General features: G+C 39.9%; 1 protein-coding gene across 2 annotated transcripts in view; it reads left to right on the top strand.

Annotated features, from left to right (window-relative positions):
• The window catches only part of LOC141134736 (beta-hexosaminidase subunit beta-like), a gene marked incomplete in the record, with an annotated part of 76,174 nt that overhangs the window by 47,013 nt on the left and 16,283 nt on the right, over positions 1-12,878 (top strand). For both annotated transcript variants that reach the window (XM_073624183.1, XM_073624175.1), the window contains 5 exon segments: positions 1-62; positions 2,058-2,190; positions 2,653-2,833; positions 3,826-3,912; positions 5,566-5,638. In XM_073624183.1, coding sequence (XP_073480284.1) covers positions 1-62; positions 2,058-2,190; positions 2,653-2,833; positions 3,826-3,912; positions 5,566-5,638 — 536 coding nt within the window.

Genomic DNA, 12,878 nt, shown 5'->3' with positions numbered 1-12,878 from the left:
ATATAGTTGATGATCCATCTTTCCCTTACCAAAGCGAAGCATTCCCTGAACTGAGTAACAAGGTGAGTGATTTATACTGGGTTTCTGGTAGAGTAATGCCAATTCTCCAGTTATGTAATTACACACACGCAAAGCCAATAAATGGAGAAAGGCAGCAAAAGAAGTAGTAATCGCTTCCTATCGGTAGTTCCTATCCTATCAGTAGGTTTTTTTTGGCCTTTTGTACGGAGTTAATGTTGATGGAGGGGGGGGCAGATCCCGGGCCTCCACCCTATGTGAATGAGTATGGGGTACATTGTACCCCTACCCATTCACCAAAAAAAAGTGTCAAGGAATGCTGCCTATGACCCCCAAGAACACCATCCCCACCATCAAACATGGATGGTGAAACCTTATGCTTCAGGGGTGTTTTTTCTGCTAAGGTGACAAGACAACTTCAATGCATCAAAGGGACAATGGACGGGGCCATGTACCATCAAATCTTGGGTGAGCACCTCCTTCCCTCAGCCTGGACATTGAAAATGGGTCATGGATGAGTATTCCAGCATGACAATTACCAAAAACACACAGCTAAGACAACAAAGGAGTGGCTCAAGAAGAAGCACATTAAGGTCCTGGAGTGGCCACTAAGTGCCATTCGCTCCCCAAACCTGAGGCAAAGTAAATACCCAAAAAATTATTTTGGTGGCTGCCATTTTATTGGAGTCCCCGATCTAGAATAATCTATAGAAGGCCATGAACTGCCATATTACTTAAGATATGGAAAGTATGGAACCGCAATATAGTTGAGTTCCAGAAATCTTGAATAAATAAAAGAAAAGGGGGGGATTAATAAAATGATTGTATTGAAAAAGAATCCTATAATATAAACACCTTACTATGAACCCAATACTCATCTTGTGGTAAAAAAAAAATTGGATTAGTGCCGAACAATGATTTTTGTTTATACAATTCATGAGATCCCTATTTGTATATTTCCATTAGCACAGTTCCATTTTTTTAAAAGGGAACATTTGAAAAAGGAATGAGTCCCGTCTATGAACTTTAGACTTCTGTAGCACAAAGGGTAGGTTATAATTGGAAGAGCATACATTTATTTTTTCTGATCTAGTACCTTCTGTTTGAGTCTCTAGTATGATTATTAAACAGAACCAAACCACACTGTACAGTGGCTGAATTGGCTGTGGGGTAGAAATCTGTTTAGATTTTGCTCTAAAAGGACCCATAGACATAAGATGCTTGTCACCCTATCGGGATCAAAATGGTTGCATTGTGCATATGTCATTTGTCTGTAGGTCAGCCCTAAAATGTGACGACTAAACCGGGTGATCATAGGGAAGCAATAGATTGTCTGTCTGTCTGTCTGTCTGTCTGTCTGTCTGTCTGTCTGTCACTAACTAGCAATGTTTTTCTGCAGAGAACATGATTATGAATCGGTTATTGGAATCTTGCACGTTTTCTGACCTCGTTGTTCTACAGAATTGAGCCACAGTAATATGTCTGATATACATGTTTGAAAATAGAACCATACAATACAGTCTATAAATTGTTGTCTATAGAATAATCAAATTGTATCAGGGAACCACAGTCCCAGATTGGAATATGTGTTCAGGCAAACTGCCAGCATATGGACCAGAGCTTGTGACAAAAATATACAATAAGTATAGGGGAAAACTACATGTCAATATTACTATAGGATCTGGAGGTTGCAGGCAGTGGAAACTATATTCAGATGTTGAAGTAGAGGACCTTTGACCTGCTGCCTCCTGGGGAGCCCTCCTGATTGGCCAGAGATGCCCCCATCACATTAACTGGCCTATAGAAAGGCTTGAGTGGGGCAAGCCAAAGTGGTCTTTTACATGCAATATAGAGACTTTCTTGAGATGCATATATCTCCTGGATCCAATGCCTGTTTTGATACGCATGTGGTGTGTGGTTTTTTTTTTTTTTTTTTTTTTTTTTTTTTTTTAAGGTAAGTTCTGTGCATGTATTGGAAAAAGTTGCATTACTTGTTATATGAAGTGGACTGTTTGCTAATAAACTCATTCTGATTTCAGGGAGCTTATCAGGCATCAACACACATTTATAATTTCATTGATATACGCATAGTGATCGAGTTTGCTAGACTAAGAGGAATTCGGGTTATACCAGAGTTTGATACTCCAGGACACACTTACTCATGGGGTAATGGTGAGTATGGTTTGTGCAAACTAAAGCGAGCTTCTAAAACTATTACTTTATACTGTTAAATATGATGTGCATTTTATTAGATGAATACTTTCTTCAGTTATTTTCCTGTCTACATTACGGTTCTGATAGATATAGATACACGGTCACCTCAATGCTGATTACAAAGAGTCTAAACGTTTGCGAAATGCATTTAAAGGGGTTGTAAACCCTCGGATTTTCACCTTAATGCATTCTATGCATTAAGGTGAAACGGCAATCAGATTTTTGCTTTGTTGTACTTAATGTAAATTATACTCCAACCTTGTATGCTGTGCCCATACACTCTAAAAGGGACACTATAGAAGAACGCCAAGATGTTTAACAAGTAAGATTTGTATGTCCGTTTAGTCCTTTCCATCTTTTGTAAAGTAAATTTTATTTTTTATTTTTATTTTTATTTTTTTTTTTTTTTCTCTTCCTTAGGCCAAAAAGATCTTTTGACTCCCTGTTACAAAGATGGAGAGCCAAGTGGAAGTTTTGGACCTGTGAACCCAATTGTTAATGGCACTTATGCATTTATGTATAAATTATTTGAAGAAGTTGGCAGATTGTTTCCTGACAAATATATCCATTTAGGAGGGGATGAGGTAGATTTCTCTTGCTGGTGAGTTAACAATGTTGTGTGTATTTCATGCCAGAAAAAAAAAAAAAAAAAAAAACTATTAAATCCACTAAACTGTTTTGTAGACGAAAGCTGTGTACACACTAAAATGTAAACAGCGGTGGCAGCAGTCTGCATAAGCCATAGAGATGCATGCACCTCTTGTCCCAAAAATAACTGCAGCACCACTGCCTGGGAGACTTGGACTACCATGGGTATTTCCAAGTGGGGGGTGTTTTGATATTTAAGGGAGGGTTCTTTGTTTTATTTTAATTGAGAGGAGAAAAAAAAAAAGTTATACTTCCCTGTTCTGTGCAAGAATATTGCACAGAGCAGTCCCTTACCTCTTCTTTGGTCCCCTGCTGGCACTTTTGGCTTCTTCTTCCCCCTGGATGCCCCCTCAGCAAGCCATGTGCTTGAGGGGACACCTGTGTGGGCATGATGCAGTGTGCATCACCTCATTTTCCAATCTCTTCCTCTTATAGTGATATACTATAGATGGCAAGGGTGTGTGTGTGTATTAGATGGTAGGCTGTGTCATCTGCTTTTAGGTTAAATGCCAATTTCTGTTTGACTGGAGTTTTTGCAGCAAACCTGTACACTGCTCGACATGTGAAGCAATCAGAATTTTGCTTGAAGCTGAACTTTTAAGCCAAGTGATTAGATACACACATGGGGACTGTTTTGTACTTGCCAAAAATGTGTTATGAGGCTGGTGGATCTTGACAAGAGTACAACCAAACCCTGCTCCCCCTTGAAATTTCTCTGCAGTCTGTACTGAAATTGAACAGTACAGCTTGATCTATGCAACATCCCAGCCTGTGATTGGATAATGAAGGAACAGGAAACAAGCACTCTGTGCTTTGCTCCTTTTTGGTAGCGCTCTGTGTCAGAAGGATAGCACTGTGCAATGCATTAGATTAGAACCCAAACCTGCATGTATAAATGTTTTGGATTTATTACACACCAATAACTGTGTCTGCTTAATCCTTTAGGAAATCCAATCCTGATATTACAAAGTTTATGGCTGAGCATGGCTTTGGTACAGACTACTGCAAACTCGAATCGTATTATGTTCAACAGTAAGTGTTGTCTCAGCCAGTTTAGCTAACCTAGCATGATGCTATCTTTTTAATGTGGCGCACTTGATGCGGAATGTTGTTCCAAAAAAAATCAAGTAATTTTTTGTTAAACCCATTACAAAGCTTTCAAAAGACAAAGTAGTGATATAAAACATTCTTGTTCCATATACAAATCAAAAATGGACACGAAAACAACTCCCCACACAGAGCAGAAAAGACCCACCTACGTGGAATGTAGCAAGGAAGAACTGAAGTATTAAAGTGGAGATCCACCCGTTAAGTTTATTAAAATTCAGCAGCTACAAAAAGCATAGCTGCTGACTTTAAATAAACCGACACTTACCTGTCCCACGATCCAGCGATGCGGCTGCCCGGAGCCTCGCTCCTCTCCCTCTCCTCTGCACCATCATAGCAACTGTGGGCACCCGGTCGTGACACATTACGGCTTCACGGCCGGGCGTGCACTGCGCATGCGTGATTCGCGCTTCTCTCTATTGGCCAGCCAATCTTCTGGGACCTGTGTTGTGTCCCAGAAGATCGCTGGCAGGGAGGGGACGCCTAGGGCAAGAGGAGGAGTTGCCTAGGCAGCCGAGAACAGGAAGGAGGAAGTGGGGACAGGAAGTCCCACTAAAGAGGGTACACCCCCCCCCCCAAAAAAATGACATGCCAAAAGTGGCATGTGAGGAGTGCTTAAAGCAGAAGTTCCACTTTTGGGTGGAACTCCGCTTTAAAGTTGTTTTTTCTTTTCACATACCTGCTGTTCTATTCATTGTAACCTGTGATGTATGGCAATGGCACAATAACATTTTTCTGATTTAAAAAAAATAGTCTTGATTACGTCATGGTATTTGAATCAACTGTATTTCGCCACCGAAAGAAAGCTCTATTTGTTTGGGGAAAAAAAATGATATAACTTTCATTTGGGTGCAGTGTTACATAAACGTGCAATTATCAGTTAAAGTAGCACAGTTCTAAATAGCAAAAAATGGCCTGGTCACGAAGGGTAAGGGTAAAATCTTCTGGAGCTAAGGTGGATTAAAAAAAAAAAAATAACAAACATGTTATACTTGCCTGGTCTGTGCAATGGTGTACTGAGCAGCCCTGATCCTCTTCTTTGGTCTGCCACCAGCGGCCAGAATGCATTAAGGTTAATATACCTTAAGGCTTTAGAACCACTTTAACATTGAGGAGTCCTTAAAATAACTTTTGCTCTACCGCTTACAGTACATTTAATGTGGTGATCGGTGGGAAGAATGCTTCTGAACATTGGTGGTCAGGAGACTGAATTGCCCACCTTTACAGATAGCTAATAAGGTGATTTGGTGTCTGTGGTTACATATCTAGGAGGTGACACCCATAGCAATCCCTGGGGCTGAGAAAGGCCTCTCTATTGCATGAATTAGACTGGCTTACAGGTATGAACAAGAGACTTCTGGTTCTGTAAGACCTCCCATATGTCCTGTGTGACACCAGACTACAGGAAGTACATAAACAGAGTTTGAATCCCCCTCCTTTTTTATAATAAAAAAAGGATAATTTTGGTGTAGAAAATTTTGTGTGTGGAACACCTTCAACAGGTTTATGTTCTAGTGTGACCTCCATCATATATTTTTTTTTTTTTTTTTTTTACTTCTCCCTGTCTTTCTTTTCCAGAATTCTCGGCATAATGTCCAAATTGGGGAAGGGTTACATGGTTTGGCAGGAAGTATTTGATAACCATAACCAGGTACGTTCTTTTAATTAGAATTATACAATACTGGACTGTCTTTTGACCGCAATGTATTTTCCCACAAGAAGCTTATTTTGCTCTCAACATGCCTCGCAGCAGACCTTTCTTAGTCTATTCAGTGCTCTGTATTTTTTAAAAGTTTTCATGTTAAACTGTGTCTGGCAACATACTATTTATTTAATTTTCACTTTTATATTACTGGTTTTCCTGAAGCGGAGAACAGCCATGCCTAAACTCAATTTGGACTTTGTTGCTTTCCCTGATGTACCACTATCCAATGGGACACTTTAGTGACCTATATGGCCACCTCATTGGTTAGTGGGATGATGGGGTGGGGTTACTAAAACTCTGAAGTTATGAAATGTTGATCTTGTTGAGGCCTGGTTTTAAAACCAAAAGTCTTCTTTCTGTCACTTTAAATCCACTACATACAGTATACAGCACTGTTTTCCATCCTGCTCCCACTCCTGGAACAAAATCAAGTTGGGATGAGCACTGATCAGCCATTCACATTTGTGCCAGCTGTGCTGAGATTAGTGACAGCACAAGCCGATCAGCGGGTGCCGGCCAATGATTGACCCCCGGCTCCTGCTGATCGGCAAAAGAGGCTGACAGGACAGAGCTCTGTCTTGTCAGTGGGGATGTGCCGGTTTTTGTTTCCCTGCAAACCAGGGAATAAAATCTGGCACCTCCCTTAGTAAAAACCGCACACGGTGAATGCACCAAGCGCTGTTGGGCACAGATTTAATTCCTTGATCTCCCCAGATGTTAACCCCTTCCCAGCCAGTGTCATTAGTCCAAGGGCCGTGTATATTTTTAGCACTGATTGGTGTATTTAGGGTTCCCACAAAATATCAGTGTCAGATTGCCCATCATACTATCATAGTCCCACTATAAGTCACTGATCACTGCCATTACCAGTATAAAAAAATAAAAATTCCAGTGTATATATACCATAGTTTGTAGACACTATAACTTTCATGCAAACCAATATACGCTTGTTGTGATATTTTTGGTAAAAAAAAAAAAAGTAGCAGAATATTGGCCTAAATTTATTAAAAAAAATGTGCTTCTTTTAAATATTTTTTTATTGGATATGTTTTTCATACCAGAAAGTTTTTTTTAATTTTTTTTTTTTTTTTTTTTTTTTTGCGGGAGGGGGGGGGGGGGGGGGGGGGTGTGGAACTAGTAGTGATCAAGTACCGCTAAAAGAGAGCTCTATTTGTGAAATGAAGGGGGGTAAATCTTCTGCAGGTCAAGTGGTTAACTGGCAATTGTGCAGTCATGCAACACTGTACGCAAATTACATTTTTATAATTCTTTTCCACACAAATGGAGCTTTCTGTTAGTGGTATTTGATCACCCCTGGTTTTTTTATTATATAGATGAAAAAAGACCAAAATATTTAGAAAAGGTTTTAAAGCAGAAATTCTAGCCAATAAAAAGGCTAAATCAAAATGTATTCTGCTACATATTTTCTGGTAAAAAAAAAAAAAAAATTCCAGTAAGATTATTATTATTATTATTATTTATTATTATTATTATACAGGATTTATATAGTGCCAACAGTTTACGTATCGCTTTACAACTTGAGACAACTTAAGTGTATATTTGGTTTGCTTGAAAGCTATAGCGTTTGGTATAGATACTGGAAATATTTTTTTTTTTTTTTTTTTTACTATTAATGGCGGTGATCAACGACTCAGTGGGACTGTCATAATGTGGCACGCAATCTGACACTAGCTGACTCTGGCTGGGGGGTTCACTAACTCAGTACTAATACTATACACTGTCACTGTACTAATGGCACTAGCTAGGATGGGTTTAACATCTAGGCTAGGGTTTAACTTTTTTTTTTTTTTTTTTTTTTTTTTGCCTGCTTTGTAAGGAATAAAAAAAAACAGCAAGATCGCCTGTCGGTGTCCGAAACTGTTTGCAACACAGAGCTCCCTACCGTGGATGATGGACCCGTTCAGTCCTGGCGATCAATCACTGGCCGGGGCCCTGTGATCAACTTGTGCTGTAACAAATGACAGTATAGCCGGGACAGCGGCACGTGCATGCCCGCCTACCCAGAAGCTCTGATCACATACCAGATACGTGATCCAGCGCAGAGTGCAGCAGTTTATCTGCGGGGGGACGGGCGGCAAGCGTTTTATACAGCTCTCACATTGGGAGCATCTGTTAGAGAAGATAATAGTTTGGACCAGATTGGACCGAACAACCTAATTTAAAGTGACCGAAAGCTGGAGTTGGGCTTTAAATCCTCAACCTCCTTGTAAGCTCTGAGAAGGGCCGTCTGATTCCTCCTGTATTGAATTTTATTGTAACTGTACTGTCTGCCCTCATGTCGTAAAGCGCTGTTCAAACTGTTGGTGCTATATAAATCCTGAATAATAATATTATTATTATTTATTATTATTATTATTATTATTATTATTATTATTATTATTATTAATAATAATAAAAAAAATATTAGTAGTAGTCACTCCCAAACCTTGTGGACGGCCTTCCCAGAAGAGTTGAAGCTGTTTTATAGCTGCAATGGGTTGGCCAACTCAATATTGAACCCTACAGACTGAGTGCTGGTTCACACTGGGACGACTTGTCAGGCGACCTAGCCGCCTGACAAGTAGCGCCCCGTTCTGTACAATGGAACCGTTCGAATCCGTCGCTCTGACATAGAAAAAGGTTCCTGTACGACTTTGGGGGCGACTTGCATTGACTTCTATACATTAGTCGTTTTGCAAGTCTCCGCTCCTGTCGTGTCCAGGTCGCCTGAGGCAGTCGTGCTGCAAGTCGTACTGCCTCAGTGTGAACCGACACTAAGACTGGGACGCCATTGAAGTTTTGTGTGTGTAAAGCCAGGCGTCCCAATACTTTGGGTAATATAGTGTGTGTGTGTGTGTGTGTGTGTGTGTGTGTAACCTGGTCAGGGCAGCAGAAATACTGATTCTTCAGGTGCAAAGCAGATAACTGAGATCACCCAAACTCCAATGTAAACAGAGTTATAAACTCATTAAAATTTAATTTTGTGTATGTATGTGTCTTTTTCTTCTGGACAGTATGATTTAGGATTTATATAATACAGGTTCTAGAGTTTAGTCTTAAACAAGATTTTTTTTTTTTTTTTTTTTAAAGAGCTTTCTTTGTTCTAAGTTATGGTACCAGTGGTCTACAATAAACTGGACCTTTGTTTAGAAAGTTTGGAGACCCTTGCTCTAGACTATAAATGCTAATGGACCTTGAGGTTTTCCTTTGCTAGTATTCTGCACATCTATCCATATGGATGTGACATCTGTAATACCTTGTTCTCTTCTCTTTGTCAGTGAAACCATCCAGTTCTTTTCTACTATAGGCTTGTTGTGCAATCAATCAAACTGTTTATTATGACATGTAAGGTACCCATAGCCAGTTTATTATCTTGTGGCTTATGATGTTGTAACACAATGTTAAATACCTGGACAGTGGCAGACAGATTGCAGAAGCCCACTGAAGAGAAGAACGTTTTTCAGACCCCCCCCCCCCCCCCCCTCCAGGTCCCACACTGTTCCTTGTGTCAGTGTGATACATAACTCCTTGTCAGTATTATTCTCCCTCCTTCTTTTTGGAAAGCATCTACAAATTGTAGTCTTAGATGCTGCAGCCTACCTTGTTCCCAGTGAACTGTATTGCCGTTCACAGAGTAATTTTGGTTTGGTTTAGGCCTGGTCCTTATACAGAGGGCTCTATGTACTCTAGCAGCAAAGAGAGGCTATTATAGAGCTTTGTATGGGATTTCAGTAAATGTGCAGACAAATTTTCACCAAGATCCTGCTAAGGGTATTTGTTCAAATGACAAGCACTTGTGTTATCCATATCCCCTGGAATCCATTCCACATACAGTGGCGAAAATGATTATTTAACCCCCTGCAGATTTTGTAAGTTTGCCTACTTACAAAGAAATGAATGGTCTATAATTGTTCTCATAGGTGTGATTAAAATGATAGAGACAGAATATCAACCATAAATCAAGAAAAACACATGATACAAATGTTATATATTGAGTTGCAGTTCAGTGAGTAAAATAAGTATTTGGTCCATTACCAACCAACAATAATTCTGGCTACAGTATGTGGTACATAGGTTAGTCCTGTCAATTTAAGAAGGTGCACCTAACAACAATTCGTTATCTGTTTAAAAGACTTCTGTCCACAGAATCTTTCTTCCTTTCAAATCTCACCATCATGGGCAAGACCAAAGAGCTGTCAAAGGACATCAAGGACAAGATTGTTGACCTGCTCAAGGCTGGAATGGGCTACAAGACCATCAGCAAGAAGCTTGGTGAGAAGAAAACAATTGTTGGAGTGATTATTCACACATAGAAGAAATGCAAAATAACCATCAATCGCCCTCCTTCTGGAGCTCCATGCAAGATTACCCCATAAGGCGAAAAGATGATCGTAAGCAAAGTGAGGGATCAGCCCAGAACTACATGGAAGGAGCTTGTGAATGATCTCAAGGCAGTTGGGACCACAGTCACCAAACAAACCGTTGGCAACACAATATACCACCATGGATTGAAATCGTGCAGCTCCGGCAAGGTCCCCCTCAAGAAGGAACATGTACAGGCCCGTCTGAAGTTTGCCAATGGACAGCTAATGGGTTCAGAGAAGGACTGGGAGAAAGTGCTCTAGTCAGATGAGACCAAAAATTGAACTATTTGGCTTTAACTCGACTTGCCAGATTTGTAGGAATAACAATGCTGGCTTGCCCTAAGAACACCATCCCTACAGTCAAGCATTGAGGGGGAAACTTTATGCTTTGGGGCTGTTTCTCCTAAAGGTACAAGCCAACTTTGCGACATTGAGGAGCCACTGGACGGGGCAATGTATTGTAAAATCTTGGCTGAGGACCTTCCCTCAACCAGAACACTGAAGATGGGTCCTAGATGGGTGCTCCAGCATGACAATGACCCAAACATACCACCAAGGCAGCAAAGGAGTGTCTCAAGAGGCACAATAAGGTCATGGAGTGGCCTAGCCAGTCTCCAGACCTTAATCCTATAGAAAATCTATGGAGGGAGCTGAAACTTAGAGTTGCCAAGTGACAGCCAAGAAACCTTAGGGATTTAGAGAAGATCTGTAAAGAGTAGACTAAAATCCCTCCTGAGATGTGTGCAAACCTGGTAACCTACTACCTAATAAGGGTTTCTCTACCAAATACTGTCATGTTTTACTTGGTAATCAAATCGTTATTTTATTCACTGAACTGCTACTCAATTTATAACATTTGTATAATGTGTTGTGTGTTTTTTTTTTTTTTTTTTTTTTTTTTTTTGGTGGTTTTTTTCTGTCTTTATCATTTTAAAATACACCTATGATAAAAATTCTAGACCCTTCATTTCTTAAGTGGGCAAATGTACAAAATCTGCTGGGATCAAATAATTATTTTTCCCACTGTAAATAAATGACATCCAGACTTCTCAAAAGGTCACATCCTTCAAATTCTTGTAAGCACATTTACTGATGCCTAGTATACGTAAACAAATGTGATGCCCAGTGCAAAGGGGAATACTGGATGCTGGTGATTGTTTTTTATTTATTTTTTGGATTGGTTTTAATAAAAGACCCATTTGCCCATGGGGCCCTGAGGCAGCTGCACATAATGCACAACCAATATGTCTGCCACTGTCCCAGGAGCTGTGTAGGGAGTATGCCAACTGATAAAATATTTGCTTTTTTTAATTGTCTGTGAAAGCTCATAATCACTGGTTCTTCAAAAGAATGTCTCATAATTAGTTTGCATATGATCTAATGTCTATGGGTATTTTAAGTTGTTTTTTTTTTTTTTGTTTGTTTTTTTGTTTTTTTTTGTGTTGTGGTTTGTTTTTTAGAAAAAGACCCTTTACATTTCTGCTGACAAATCATCATGTCCATAGTGGTTGCTGACAGGCCAATTTCTTAGTCTTAGGAAAACCTCAATTACACAAGCCATTGTGTGATGACTTGTGTTTTTAAAATGTCCATTTCTGTTTTATTCTGCAGTCAGCTATGTTTTTCTAGCACTGCCAGATTGCTTGTACACTGTACATAGAATGACTTAATAAGCATATTTCAGGTTTATTGGGAGTAATCCGCACAGAGCGCAAAGCCAAGTTGCATGCCTTCCTGGTGTTTTTTTTTTTTTTTTTTTTTGGGGGGGGGGAGGGAGGGGGGTCCGCTTTGCTAAAGGGCTGTACATGATGATCCCTTTAAATAACAACTAAAATTTTATATGCTGTAAATGAGGGCAGGCCCCTCCCATTAAGCAGTCAGGGTTTGTAAAGAAATGGCAAGGCAATCGTGCATTTCTTCAGAAGGTAAGATCCTTGCAATGTATATGTCAGTTGAAGAGGATTGATTATATTACACTTTAGTGTGTATTTTATTAAAATTGTGACCATGTAAAACAAGTTTCTTGCTACCATTTTTGCCTTATTAATAATGTTTAATCATATAAATAGTTATATGTGTAATAAAAGTAGTAAACCTTATTCTAACACTAAACTCTGTACATCCAGCCTGGTGTGACAGTAACAATTTTTTCACTGGCAGCAACCCATGAGACGCAATCCCACAGATTGGGCCAAGGAACCACATAACTGTTTCTCTGGTGACACTTCCTCCTTGGCTGGACCAGCAAGGTATCAGTCCCTCAATGGTGAGGGGGATTCTAATGTCCTGTACACACGATAGGATTTTCCGACAACAAAATCCATGGGATTTTTTCCGACAGATGTTGGCTCAAACTTGTCTTGCATACACACACAGTTGTCGGAAAATCCAATCGTTCTGAACGCGGTATCGTAAAACATGTACGTCGGGACTATAAACGGGGCAGTAGCCAATAGCTTTCCTCTCAATTTATTCTGAGCATGCGTGGCACTATGTGCATCGGATTTGTGTACACACGATCGGAATTTCCAACAACGTATTTTGTTGTCGGAAAATTTTATAGCAAGCTCTCAAACTTTGTGTGTCAGAAATTCCTATGGAAAATGTGTGATGGAGCCCACACACAGTCGGACTTTCCGACAACAAGGTCCTATCGTGTGTACAGGGCATAAGACTTTTTTGGGCAGTGAGGAACAGGCATCATAGAAACAGTTGAGTGGCTCCTTTGTCCTCTCTTGCAGTACTATTGCTGCCAGTGTGATATTGGCCTTAGTGAAGATTAACTGGCATACTAATGAAGCCTTCTACTTATTTCTTAACAA

The sequence above is a fragment of the Aquarana catesbeiana genome, linkage group LG01 (genome assembly GCF_042186555.1).
Source record: "Aquarana catesbeiana isolate 2022-GZ linkage group LG01, ASM4218655v1, whole genome shotgun sequence".
Taxonomy (NCBI): Eukaryota; Metazoa; Chordata; class Amphibia; order Anura; family Ranidae; genus Aquarana; species Aquarana catesbeiana.
The sequence above is the reverse complement of the archived record's forward strand: the minus strand, read 5'-3'. Positions and strand labels throughout refer to the sequence as shown.